This window comes from Equus quagga, chromosome 13, assembly GCF_021613505.1.
Source record: "Equus quagga isolate Etosha38 chromosome 13, UCLA_HA_Equagga_1.0, whole genome shotgun sequence".
Taxonomy (NCBI): Eukaryota; Metazoa; Chordata; class Mammalia; order Perissodactyla; family Equidae; genus Equus; species Equus quagga.
In genome coordinates, this window is record NC_060279.1 from 35,583,030 (window position 1) to 35,596,996 (window position 13,967).

At 40.2% G+C, this 13,967-nt stretch overlaps 1 protein-coding gene across 2 annotated transcripts; it reads right to left on the bottom strand.

Moving 5' to 3' along the window:
* Window positions 1–908: 908 nt before the first annotated feature.
* Window positions 909–9,695, bottom strand: LOC124249469 (T-cell surface glycoprotein CD1a-like). 2 transcript variants are annotated; one of them, XM_046680448.1, is made up of 6 exons: window positions 9,601–9,695; window positions 4,266–4,532; window positions 3,294–3,572; window positions 2,798–3,076; window positions 2,374–2,464; window positions 909–2,203 (listed from the first exon to the last, which is right to left on the bottom strand). In XM_046680448.1, the coding sequence occupies exons 2-6, from the start codon at window positions 4,351–4,353 to the stop codon at window positions 2,161–2,163; spliced, it is 780 nt and encodes a 259-aa protein (XP_046536404.1). In that variant the 5' UTR covers window positions 4,354–4,532; window positions 9,601–9,695; the 3' UTR covers window positions 909–2,160. The 2 variants fall into 2 exon arrangements, with proteins under 2 accessions (XP_046536404.1, XP_046536403.1); XM_046680447.1 differs by lacking the exon at window positions 9,601–9,695 and adding an exon at window positions 4,873–5,377.
* Between the last annotated feature and the right edge of the window lie 4,272 nt (window positions 9,696–13,967).

Here is a 13,967-nt window from a genome sequence, read left to right on the forward strand (position 1 = left end):
TATATGCAATATGTTCCTGCTGCATAGTAAGTGCTGAAGGATTATTTGTTGAATTAATTAATGAATCTAAAGTAATTGAAGTCTAGCCATGGATATCTCAACTCACTGCCTTTAGGGGTCATTAGTCACAAAGATTTGGTCTTCATTATTCATGAATTCTGTATTTGTGATTAGCCTACCTGTTAAAATGTATTTGTAACTCTCAAATAATTACTCACAACACTTTCACATCGTTGATAGACATGAGCAGAGTGGCTCAAAATTTGTCACTCTCCTCATACATTTCCAGCTGAGGTCGAACAAGGTGGTGCTTTGCCTTCTTGTTTCTGCTCTCACACTGTAAACAATTGTCCTTTTTACAGTCTGTTGAGTGACACATTTTCTGCATTTAGTGCTCTTAGTTGAGGGATATTTCTGTTTCAAATGGCTGTGAAGCATAGTGCTGAAGTGCTGTCTAGTGTTCCCAAGCACAAGAAGCCTGTGATAAACCTTATGGAGAAGATGCATGTGCAGATAAATTTTGCTCTCACATGAGTTGCAGTGCTGTGGGCCATAAATTTGGTGTTAATGAATCAACAACACAGTAACTCCGGAAAAAGGAAGAGGAAATTCGCTGATCTGTATGTGGAGCTACTCCAGAAAGTGTTAAAGTAATATTTATAATGGTATAATGAAGCTACGGAAAGAAGGGAAAGGAGCTAGATTTGTGGATTCATGAGATGATGAGAATTTTATGTTTGTTTGTTTGTAAAAATATGGTGGACAGCACACCTATGTGGCTGAAAGTAAAATAAATTTACCATCACATTACACAGGATGAGGAAAATAAACACTTCTTGGTTCGTGTTTTATTATAAAGGAATAATGCATATAATAAATATATTATTTGGAAATACATATTTATTAAATAAATTGTCTTTAAACAGAAATACACACAAAATAAGGCTATGTATTCATCAGTTGACACAAATGTTGTGACCAGAGGCTCACAGGAACATAACCCTGTATTTCTCACAGGAATGATGGCTCCATATTCACTAACACTGTGTTCCCAGTGACTTTAACACAACAGCCATGAATAATGAGAATGTACTATATGTGGTCTCCTTGCATTGATTTCACTTCAATCCTGAGGATCAACTCTTGTTCTCTTTTCTTCACCATCTTCTTTTCTCTTCAGTAACACTCTTGCACTACCACCTCTCAGGCATCACCTATATCAGTGTTTCTCAAAATTTAATGAACCTAGGAATCCCCTGCTGATTTTGATAAATGCAAATTATGATTCAGTAGGTCTGAGGTGAGCTCCAAGACAATATATTTCTAAAAAGTTCCCAGCTGACAACGCTGCTACATGTCCCTGAACCACACTGAATAGCAAGGGCCTAAATCCTGCCTTCCTCATTTTGTTCAGAATATTTAGAGAAATATTTTCACTCCAATATGTCCCTATAGTTCAATAATAAGAATGGTCAGAGGCAACACTGTATTTCTCCTCAGGGACTCAGAGAAGTCACTAAGGAATTAGAAAAGTGTGAAGATTTTGGCCAAGTGAGGAGACTTTAACAAGAGCACCAAATGTCTCAACAACTACAAACTTGTCAGGAAAGAAGAGAATAAGAAAAGATCATAAATTTGGGATAAATTCAACATAGATTTTTTTTATTGTGACTATATTATATGCAGGTAATATTCTTTGGCAAGATTGCACATATTAAAAAGACGTGGACTTGCTCTCAAAAAGTGTAAAAATTATAAGGGGAAAAAGTTGCTAAATAGCTACAACAAAGGACAGGAAGTAAGGAGTAAATTTGGCAAAGTATAGTTCAACTTTGCTGGGAGTTCAGACAAAGTGGAGACAGCTTCCACTCATAAGTCAGAGAAGACCCTCTGGAGGAAGTGACATCTGAAATAGACTTGATGACTCATTAAGATTTGAATATGTGGAGTTTGCTAAGACCTTATCCATTCAGAGTTATAATTTGAGTTTTAAATTCCTAGAATCCAAATCAGAACAACAAATCCTGTAAAATTAAATTTAGCTTGCATTCACAATGGATCATTAAGCAAAATAAACAACAACAAAAAATGTTGTACAAGAAGAGTTGAAAGGACTTCATCACCATGTTGGGTTTAGATATGTCCTGGGCTGCAGGGATCTCAGTCCAAAGGGAGAGGAGTTCTTTGAAGTTGATGGCGTATCCTAATAAGAACAGAGACGGAAGTCACTCTGTGTGAGCTGGAGGTGAGAAGTAAGGAGTAAGAAGGGAAGGGACTGAGAGGAGGAAAACTGAAGAGAGAGAGCACAAAAAAGATGGGAAGACAAGTGGGGAGTGGGGAAAAGAGCAGGAAGGATGGATACAAAGAACTCACCAGCACTTCCAAAGCCCAAATGCAAGACCTGTCAGAAGCACCAGGGCCACTATTACTGCCAAGACGATTAAGCCCGTGGAGATGTGATGCTCTGTGGATTTGGGTGCACACAAGAACGTCATTTCAAATCTACCCTCCCTTTTACTGCATTTCCATGGCCTTCCTTTGTTCATTTGAGTGTCTGTCTTACCAATCTCCTTTTCTTATTTCCTCTCTCATTCTTTTCAGAGAGGAAAGCTTCATCTAACCCTCCACATCCTCCTACATCTGCACATCCCTCATTTTCCTTTTGTATATTTCTTGGATAACTTTTATTTCTTTTGGGTCTGAAGACCCTGGAATCCCAAAATTCTCTTCTGGATGTTCTGCTCTGCTTGTGGACCACCTATTCTCATTCCCGGCTTGGGCCCAAGTTCTTTCTTACCCCAGTAGAGGATCATGTCCTGGCCTCCTAGACTGCTGTGTCTCACCCGGCAAGACAGGCCAGCTGCCTCAATGGCTTTCACATCCAAGGACTTCCGAAGATACCATGTCCCATCAGCATTGGGCAAGATGTCATGTTGCTGAGTGCCTGGATGCTCCTGGTCACCCAGCATCCACATCACCCAAATAGGCTTTGGGTAGAAGCCAGAGACATGACAAACCAGCATCAGATGGCCAGGATGAGGGCTGGGACCAGAGGACAGCCAGGCCTCTGGTTTTACTGCAGAGGACAGGAAAGATATTCACATGAACACTAAGACAGACTTAGAGGTTCAAATCTTCACATCAGTTTAGACAGACACATCTTTCCCATCTCTAGGAACTTGTCACTCATTATTCCCTCCCCTCTTGACTCCTTCTTAGGAAGGTGGGAAGGGGATGATAGGAAAGTGTGATCTTACAATACAGAATTCTTGGAGGAAGGGTGCATGACTGACCTTGTCGCCTGAGATATGCCTTCCCTGCCTCAAGAAGACCCAACAGGAAACGTGGGCAGGTGTCACTGAGGAGCCTGTCTATTGATTCCAGGATGACTATATTCCCGTTGAATAGTGTGGAGGCATGCTGAGCCCTGCTTCCACCACTTGGAGATGGCCACCATGAATTGTTCTGGAAGATGAGGAAATCTGATCCTTGATAAGCAATCCGTAGGAAGCCTACTGAGCCTCTCCCAAAGTGCATCTCACAGCCTCCTACCATCTGTACCTCAAAGGGATCTGGAGAAAAGGGGTTGTGAATTAGAGGGAAGACAGAATAATGAAAAGAGTGGAAGCAAAAGATAGTAGAAACAGAAGGGAGAAGTTTAGGAGATTTGAGGTTATGGAGCAAAGTTAGGTTTGATCAGAAGTTAAGTAAAACAGGAATTGTTGGTAGTTGGATATGAAGGAAGAGATGAATGACATGAGGAAGGGACAAATTGTTCAAAGAAGGCAACATGAATGGACTGGGCAGAGAATAAGGTACGACTCGGTGTGACAGAGTTAGCATTATAATAATTTAGGGTGAATGGAATCCAACCGGTTACAATGAATATATCAACAGAGATTCCTGAAGAGATGGAATAGGGGAGAAAATCATCCTTTAAGGAGTCAATCAAAGAGTGAGGAAGCTCCAAGTACCTGGTTGCAGGCGAGGGAAAGGGGTGGTGACAGGAGACCACTAACGGAAAGTAACGGGAAAAGCCTGCAGTCAATGAGAGAGGTGTTTGCAAGTAACAAAAGAATTGAAGCTTTTGAAGAATCAAGATCTCAATAGTCCCGGCCCAAAGTGTATAATTGCAATTTTATGATGAGGGGAGATAAGGTTCAGAGATAAATGCAGGCAGTTTCCTAGAGGAATAAGAAACTCACTGAAACACAAACACACCTCCCGCCAATATCCCCACACCCCATGAAGGGAACTGAACTCACATGAAAGCCGCCATTCACTAGCAAGGTTGTAAAATGCCCAATGAATTCCAATGACGACGCCACGAAAAAAATTTTCCAATTCCATCATTTCTTCATTGCTGAAATTGCCCTTGGACCAGGGCCACAGGAAAATGATACTGCCAGGGTTGGTGTTCCACCCCTGAACCTGCAACTCACCCAACCAACCTGAAAGCAGAGTTTGTACCCAGGAATGGCTGTAAAAGGATGAGATCTGGATGATTTGGAAGGAGATGGGCTCCTGGAAATCTGTGGCAAAAGAACAGATAAAATGAGGACTAAATCAGGAATTGGAAAGGAGAGAGAATAGAGAAAGAAAGATGCCAGAGAGAGAAACTCAGAATCTGAAGGAAAGGGAAACCATAATTATCTCAGGAGACATTTGCCTGCTCCAGGGCCCCACGCTTTATATTCAAACTTCAGAAGAGCACAGGGACCTGGTCAGGGACACTCAGAATGGAACAAGGCTGACACTCTCCTTCTGCAGGTATATTCTTGGGAAAACCCACCACACACACACACACAAACAAACATACACTCACACACAGAAACCCTCTAGCACCCAACGGGCATTTGCCAGAGTTCTTACCATCTTTATTGTCACCACCTGGGAGGAGAACTGCCAGCAATAGAAACTGCAGGAACAGCATTTCATTTGCAGATGTTCTTTCTTTCTTTCAGAAAAGTTGATCTTTGATTTCTGTTCTAAACAAACCTACCCCACAATGCCTATATTCTCACTTCCTTCTTCTTCCAACAGAAAAAGCTTTCCTTTCATCACCGCCTGCAACAAAGAAAATCTGCTCCTTCCCTAAACCCTGGGCCACCTATTTGGACTCTCATTTCCCCTCCAGTTCTGTGGACCGCCTACTCAGAACCTCATTTCCCCTTCAGTTCTGTGGACCGCCTACTCAGACTCATGGCCCCTCCAGTTCTGACTCTCCTCTCTGGTTTCCGGCTTCTCTCCTGTTTACCTCTCCCTAATTCAGTTGCTGTGAAACAATCTTTTATGGCATTGAAAAGTCACTTTACCTCTAGGGCCTTTTGATCTCACTCATACAATAAAAGCATAAAACTAAGTGGCTTCCCAGCACCCTACCTAATCTTCTCGTGCCCCTGCTCTTTTCTGTCACTCTGTCCTTCTCCTGCCCTTTTCTTTCTTTCTTTTTTTTTTTTTTTGAGGAAGATTAGCCCTGAGCTAACATCTACCATCAATCCTCCCCTTTTTCTGAGGAAGACTGGCCCTGAGCTAATATCTGTTCCCATCTTCCTCTATTTTATGTGGGATGCCTGCCACAGCATGGCTTGACAAGCAGTGCATAGGTCCACACCCGGGATCCAAACCAGTGAACCCTGGGCTGTCAAAGCAGAACATGTGAACTTAACTATTGTGCCACTGAGCTGGTCCCCTTCTCTTGCTCTTTTGAATATTCCCCAAATATTTTCTTCCCCTCTCTCACCCCGACCCCACTTCATTCACATCTCTGACTTCTCATTGGTTGCCTTATTCACTTTATCAGAATCCCTATGATTGCCCTGTGTAACAGAATAAATTATCACCAATTCTCCATTATTCATAGGGAAAAACCAGTAGCCATCACAGAGACAACAGGAACATTGAAACACAGAAAGAAAAAGCCCCTCACTTTAACTTGCACTGATATATGTTTGCTCACCAAATTGTCACTCAGCACCTGCTGGATCTAAGCATCTTGCTACAGTCGTGACTATACAATGGTTGACAATGCGATCACTTTACTCAAGGAGCTTTTTTTCTACTTGGGAAGAAAAACAGTTAAATGAAGAACGATAAATCTTGGTGTGTTGCATTTTCCTGTAATGTATAGACTAGACAAAAGCAACCGAGCTTGAAACAGTATTTTCTAAATTGGCAACCCTCAGAATCTTCACTTCAGTGGTTGGCTTGGGTGTTATATCAATACTTCTATTGTGCTGGATCCCCAACATCTAACTGAGTGTCTGGCAAGTGGTAGGTACTCAAATGAGTATTTTTGAATGATTGGATGAATTCAGTTCAGACATCCAATTATTTTTTTAAATTATGGAGATCTTCAACAAAAAAAATTTTAAGATATTAGAAAGTGTTACTTGTATTCCTACTTGTTGAAATGAAAATCTTATACAGTTTTATTTAGGATGGAAGTACATGCTAAAAAACATGGCGTTTACACAGAAGGTGCTGCTCTGAATCTCTTATTACTTATAGTAAGGGAGCAGTGAAAACTTGTTGGAAGCAAAGTTAGTAGAGTATTCGGGAATTATTTATCCAAGATTCCTTTCTCATTGGTTCTGCTTGAATGTTTTGTGCTTATCTTATCATGATCTGGTCTCTGTGTACACGCCAACCTTCCTCTTTCATGAAGTTTATAACTGTTTAAAGGCTCTTAAATATTTATTTGCACTTTGTATCATCTGGATAAATGTATTTGGGCTGTTTATTTTGTTATTTCTTGGTTTACAAGTAAACGGAAATTATCTCAGCCTAATTTCAGGAAGATGATAATTTTTTGGAAAGTTAAGGTTAGAACATAGAAAGAACTTCACTTCCATACTTACAATCTTAAAAAGCTGGATAATCAAAATCACAACCTTTCTTGAATCCATCAAAGAGCTGAACTATTAAGGGAAACAACCCAGAATCTAAGGAAAAACAGACTCCTTCAAGAAAATTTGGGATGCAAATCCTTGCTGACTTGGGACAGACGCCAGATGCTATACAAGCCAGTAAGAATAATTCAGCTAAAATTATTAACAAATTACTAAAGGCTAACATGAGTTATAGTACCCCTGAGAGTCTCAGAGACAGGAAATTTACTTATATCTCCAGGCTTTTTTCCATAGACCTCACCAGGGGCTCCTGAAACATTGGAGTCAAGCACGTAGACCAGAGAAATCTTTTCTTTTGGTGCAAGTGATACCAAACTTTTTAATCTCAAGTTTGTGTGCCCAATGTGCAGTAAACCAATCACTGAGCCATTGGTGCTTGGAGATGGAGAAAGGTTTTACTTGAATTTGCCAAAATGAGAAAGTGGGAGGATGAATTCTCTCAAATAGGCCTTATCAAGAGAAGAACGTAGAGAGGTATGATAGAGTTAAGGGGCTTGTCAGGAGAAGTTTTGGAGAAACAAAAGGCATCAACTTTCTTTCGCTCCAGAAAAGGCTTTAGGCAATCTGACTTCTGGACATCATTGGTATCTGGGGGCTGGTAATCCAGTCACCGCAACTTCTCTGAAGACATACTCTTTCTTCTGTAAAACAACTTCACGGCTCCTCTTGACCCCTGAGTCATCTCTCAGAGCATTGGTATTGGTCAACAAACAAGGAAACAGAAAGTCGACAAGATTCATCTATATTTCTTCTGGGAACCAGATTGAAAGGCAATCATCTTCTTATTGAATATGTTCAGTAACCCTCAGGTACTCAGCTTCAAAAGCCTGAGGTATGAGACCAGCTACTTCATGAGAAAGGCAAGAAGTCCCAACCAGATCCTCCCCTCTCTGCCACACAGAAAAGAACCCTTAATCTGGAGGGGAAGCACAGAAATCCTCTTGCCTTCAGGGCACAGGTGAAGACGCACTGCATCTGGGAGAAGGGGAAATATGGGGAAGGGACAGTAAAATGTCCTGTCCTAGACTGTTAGAGGTTCCTTACTGCTGAGAGAAAGGGAGGAACTCTTAAAGGCTCCATCACAAATCCTAAAAAACAAAGCACCTGCCTGAGAATGAGACTGAACCAGAGTAGAGATAATGCCCTTACTCACTCTCCTAAGCAGGTTAGCAAGTATCAAGTCACAGGAGCCATCACTGCTGGAAGAGGAGCAAGAGTATGGAGATAATTCCTCTTGAGGAACAGCACAAAGGACACACCAAAACCTGAGAGTGAAACAGACATTAAGAAAAATCCTCTGGCCTAACTGCAGGGACCTACAACTAGAATATACAACTATGTACTGGGGGGCTTTGGGGAGAATAAGAAGGGAAAAAAAAACAATTGGCAACAGATGTTAGCTCAGGTGCCAATCTTTAAAAAAGAAAAACCCTCTGGCAAACAGCCCCTCCCTGAAAACAAAGTAATGCTGGAGGAATTTGAAGACCGTTGAAACAGCAATAAAACACAAACCCAGTTAACGCCTGACAAGATTGATTCAAACCCCACGCTCAACGCCTAGCAAAAGAAAAGGCACACCCACTTCCAGAACCCCCCGCAGAAATACTGTTTACCTCAATGTCTATTATTCTACACAAGATGTCTGAATTAGGACCAAAAATATTAAGCATACATGAAAACTAAGGGAAGTGAAGCCCACAGTCACCTAAGAGGATCTCCGTCTGCCTAATAAGTCACTGTGCCCAAGGGAGAGTGACATTATCAAATTAAAACAAAGAAAGAACAACAATAAAACAACATCACTGTGACACATTGAAAGAGAAAGACATCAAAAGAGCAGGAAATTTTTATATTTGACTACCTGTAAAAGCTTTTTTTCTGCTTTTTAAGTATGTGGCCCATATTTCCAGTTTGCACTGGAACCCAAAAATTGTGTAGCTGACAGTGCTTTTACCCTTGAGTGTGGAGTGGCAAAAGTGAGGAGGAGGAAGTTTGGGTTTGAGCAGGAAGAAGAAAGAACGGTTAAGTAAATGAACAACGGAGTTTTATGACCGAAGGGTTGGGAGATCGTCAGACATCAAGAGGCATAAAACACGCAGGGGGAAAAGGAGGAATCAAAGAATAGGAGAAAAGGAAAAGAAAGAAGGGGACAAGAGGAAGAGGAGGGAGGCAGAAGAAGAAGTAGGCAAGCATAAGGAGGAGTAGGACAGAAGTAGAAGGAAAAGGAGGAGGAAGAAGAGGAGGATAGAGGGAGGAGAAGGAAGGTTGGAGAGAGAAATGGAAAGAGCCGTAAGTTTCTTTAGCTCAGCTCTGTGGGCAGTTAATCCTGACCAGGGATGCAGGAAGCAGCTGGTACTTGAGTAATTATCCCACTGTGGATCTAAAGCTTTCCCAGCCAGCCCCAATCCTGAGCACACACTAGGCTATAGTGGACGAAGGACAAAATAAAGAAGAAAGGAAATAGGTTTTTGGGAGCTCAGGGATACTAAGAACTGGGAGAGTTGAGAAAAAGCAAAACTGAAGGAAAAAATCAAGAGATTAAATGGGGACAAGAGGAGGTGACCAGAAACAAGGATTCAGAAAAACAAAGACCTGGGAGAGAAGGAGATGGCTATACAGGTCACTGACAATCATGTTTTCTCAGACATAAGAAACCCCAGAAGAGAAAACTGGTATGAGTGAGACATACCTTGATTAGAACTCAATCAGGCAGAGTATCCCAGCCTTCCTAGGGGAGTCCAGCATTCTTCCTTGTGTCAGCAGAACTCCCTGGGTCCCTCTTCATTCGTTGGTGCTCAGGCCACAAGCTTTCTTACATTCTTTCTAACAGCTCTTATTTATTCCTTCCCCAAACACCATCACAGCTATTGAATCCCTCCCTCTTCAGTAAAGCTCTCCTCAGAAACCGGATGTGAACTCCCCTCACACAGTCCCACACACTCATTTGACATCCCCCCTCACCATCAACAGAAACCTCAACTTCCCAGCTAAAGAAATCCTCTGCTTTTGTAACCATGTGCCTTTGACTAAGCTTCTCATTTTCCCTCATACTCTGCTTCATGTCTTTCTCTCACCTTTCTGGCTTCCAGAAGCTCTTCCTGCATCTGGTCTGTCTGCCTCCTGCTACTCACAGCAAATCTCCTGCAGTAAAATGAGCTTTGGTCTGAGGGTCAAGATGAATTCCTGGATGGCACACTCCTGGATGCAGTGAATTGGAGAAATCATATCAGCATTCTGGCCTCAGTTTCCTTATCTGTAAAAGAACTGAGTTGAAAGAACTGATTTTCTACTATCACTGTTGGTTCTGACATTCTGTGTGTATTACTTCTATGGGCTCCCATTCCCTCCCACCCATGTGTTCCTCTATTTCCCCTCTATGCTTCCCCCTCTTTACTCCTTACTCTTCCATGTCTTCACAGTTATTCTCCACTAGGGCTTCATCTCAGCTGAAGACGACGTTCAGCACTAAAGCTTCATTTTCTCATATGACCCTTGGGTTCCTGTATGTAAATACCTAAAACATAGTTATGGATTCTATTTCTGGCAAGATGGCACACTACATAACCTGAAAAGACAGATAATACAAACACACAGGAATGCAACATAAAAAAGTGTCTTTTAACTTTTTAAATGCAGAGCTGCATTCACAACAAAATAAGGGAAACTCTAGGGATCAAAAAAAATAAATGGAAACCCAGAGAAGCAAGCATGAAATGACACTTGGGCATAAGTGGTGTTATGTGGGTTCCCTGTAGGTTTGGCTATTGTAGTGGTTTGGATCAGGAGATAAGGCCTTAGTTCAGCCAAACAAGGAGAAAGATGAGGGTTCTTCTACACTCTCATCTAGTCCAAGAAAATATCCACCCGACGGTACATGGGAGGAAGCTTGTCTATCTGTGTATTCACTGAATGTTGGTTTGGTTTTTGTTTGTTTCTCCTTCTGAGAATTACTAATCACAAGTCTGAAACTGAAGTTGAAAATATTCTACTTGTGTGATCCTGGAACACATAATCCAATAGATTAAAATACAATGTGATTCCAACTTTATAATACCTCTGAAACACCTAGTGAAATTTAAAGCAAGTTAATCTGAAGAGAAGCACCCTCAACACAAGCTGCTAAGGATTCCCACCCATAAAGCCTTTCCTAATATGAAGTCACAATCCAAAATTAGAGAACACAGAGAGAAATAATTCATCATGAAGGACAGTTGGCAGAAAAACAACCAATAAGTTAAACTCTCAAGAAATTACACTTAGAGAAAATTATATTTTAAAAGCTTAAAGACATAAGAAGCAATAATACCAGAAAAGAAAGAAACATGATCAAAAAATACTGGGCATATTTTTTAATAGCAACTTAACCCTTTGGTTATAAAGACTCTAATCATTGTAATTAAAAACTCAATGAGTGGATTAAGCAACAAATAGAGGAAGCAATTTAAAAGTATTTCTAAGTTGGAAGATCTGAAGAATTTCTTATAAGGCAATACAGAGCTAAAGGGCTGTTGTTATGAAAAAAGAAGCTAAGAGATATGATGACTAAAATGAAATGTGATATAAGCCCAATAGGAATTTCATTAGGAGATAAAACACATAAGGAGAAGAGGAAATATTTGGAGAAATAATGGCTGAGAATTTTCCAAAAATAAGAAAACTACAAATCTTTAGATTCAGGAAAGACAAATGCTCCAAAGCAAATTAATCTTTATGGAAAATAACCTTCATTTTTCATAGAGAAGAAAGTAACTCAAATATTTAAGTAAATTAGAATATACATCAGTTTTAAGCAAAGTTCCTTTTTCTTAGATTTCAATGATTTCATAAGTAATAATTCCATCAATGTCTACTGAAGGGGAACAAAATTTCCGCCCCATAATGTGTCTCTTTAAAATAAGCATTATTTTGGGGGCCGGCCTGGTGGCTCAGTGGTTAAGTGCACACACTCCACTTTGGCAGCACGGGGTTTGCCCATTCGGATCCCAGTTACGGACATGGCACCGCTTGGTAACCATGCTGTGGTAGGTATCCCACATATAAAGTAGAGGAAGATGGGCACAGATGTTAGCTCAGGGCTAATCTTCCTCATAAACTAAATAAATAAATAAACAAATAAATTAATTAATTAATTAAGTATTATTTTTAAGAAACAAAAGACTCAGAAAATTTTTCCTGTTACCTCCCCCTTCACTTGCCTAAAACAATTTAGATAAATGGCCTATAATAGGAACAGAGATTATGCCAGGGACATCCACAAAGAATATGGGTAAAGAGTTGGGGGGAAGATAGCAGGGACATCAGAGACATCTCCATGTCCCATTGTCTCTGCATGGCATTGCAAACATTGGTTTGCCAAACATTTGCCTTTCTATCTCCATGTGAATTGCCTTCCTCCCCTCTGAAGTCCCAAACCAGTACCCTAACATCCTCTTCTGTCTTTAGCTGAAGATGGTATTTAAGGTGGTGGCTTTGGCTATTTCAGTGAGTTACTCAGTTTTCCTGAGTTCCTTTCATGTATACATGCTATTAAACTTTGTTTGATTTTCTCCTGTTAAATTGTCACATATCAATTTAATTCTTAAACCAGAAAGGAGAACCTAGAAGGGTAGAAGAAAATTTCTTTCTAGCCTACAATACTATAAACCAAGGGCTGTGCTAAACCCTAAGATTACAAAGAGGAGAAAGATAGAAGCTCAAACTCTGGAGAATGAAACATATAACGAACTATAAATGTCGAGTGGGATAAATATCTTGCAAGAAAAAGCACAGGGATCAAATGAGGCTCATTAAATCCTTTGTATCTATATTTGTGCTGCTTACATGGCCATGGTCACTCTGAGCACCAGAATATTGGCTGCAATTATCAGATAGGACGGAGGAAGTGAGACTATATACCTATGAGAATATTTCAAGTTGTTTTTAATTCAGAAATTTATGAAGATATCAAAAAAGATTGAAACTGAACTTGTGTGTTAGATCGATTTCTCCTAACTCCTCAATAAGAAGCTGATGGGAATTCTTAGACAGTCAGAGAACATTCTCTTGGTTATACTGCGTAATAGTTCTCACCTGTTCTAGCAATCATTAGATAATAAGGAGAATAATTAACACACCTAGTAGGTAGCTCTTTGTGGACCATTTACATTCAATATTGATATTTTTTCTGGTTTATTTTGTCAGGGCCCTTTTTATCAGATAAGAAGTAGGCGAAGAAACTCTGCTACACATTTACTCAAAGTTCTCCTTAAAAGCATCCTCTACAAAAATTAATTTAAGAGTACTTTGATTTTCCCTAATATGTTCTGAAAATGCTGCCAAAATGTTTAATTATTATCCTGCAACGCCTGTTATATGCTTGTTTACTTTGCTACCTTGCTTAATGACTAATCATCCAGAAGAAAACGTTGCCAACATGGGAAGCATTGGTTTGCTAGGGTTGTCATAACAAGTACCACAGACTGGGTGCCTCAAATGACAAAAATTTATTTCTCACAGTTCTAGAGGCCAGAAGTCCAAGATCAAGCTGTCAGTAGGTTTCGTTTCTCCTGAGGCCTCTCTCTTTGGCTTGTAGATGCCCATCATCTTGCTGTATCCTCACATCATCTTTCTTCTGTGCACATGCAGCCCTGGTGTCTCTTTGTGTGTCCCAATTTCCTCTTCTTATAATAATACCATTCCAATTGGATGAAGGCCCACCCTAACAGGCTCATTTTAATTTAAGTGCCACAGTAAAGACCCAATCTCCAAAGTCAGTCACATTCTGAGATATTGGGAGTTAAGGCTACAACATATGTATTTTAAGAAGACATTATTTATCCCATAACACTGGATATTTGCACTTTTCAAAATCTTCATCATTTCACTTCTTTCACTTTTCAAAACCATCTTGACTTTCAAAGATATTTTTTTTTTAAAGAAGTGTCTCATAGACATCTAGATTCAGAGACTTTTCCTATGGCTTATGAAAGTAACCTTAACTTCCAAAAAGTTTGTAAGTCTGTATTGTTTTCTTATGAATAATTGTTACTCCAGTATTTATATTTAAGTTGACATGAC

What these genes read in the sequence shown, in the direction of transcription:
- LOC124249469 (XM_046680447.1), bottom strand. Translation starts at nt 4,933, where the DNA reads ATGCTGTTCCTGCAGTTTCTATTGCTGGCAGTTCTCCTCCCAGGTGGT. An exon ending in AGGTGGTGACAATAAAGATG is followed by an intron (nt 4,533 to 4,872) that starts GTAAGAACTCTG and finishes CTTTTGCCACAG; the next exon opens with ATTTCCAGGAGCCCATCTCC. An exon ending in GGACATGATCCTCTACTGGG is followed by an intron (nt 2,465 to 2,797) that starts GTAAGAAAGAAC and finishes CCAAATCCACAG; the next exon opens with AGCATCACATCTCCACGGGC.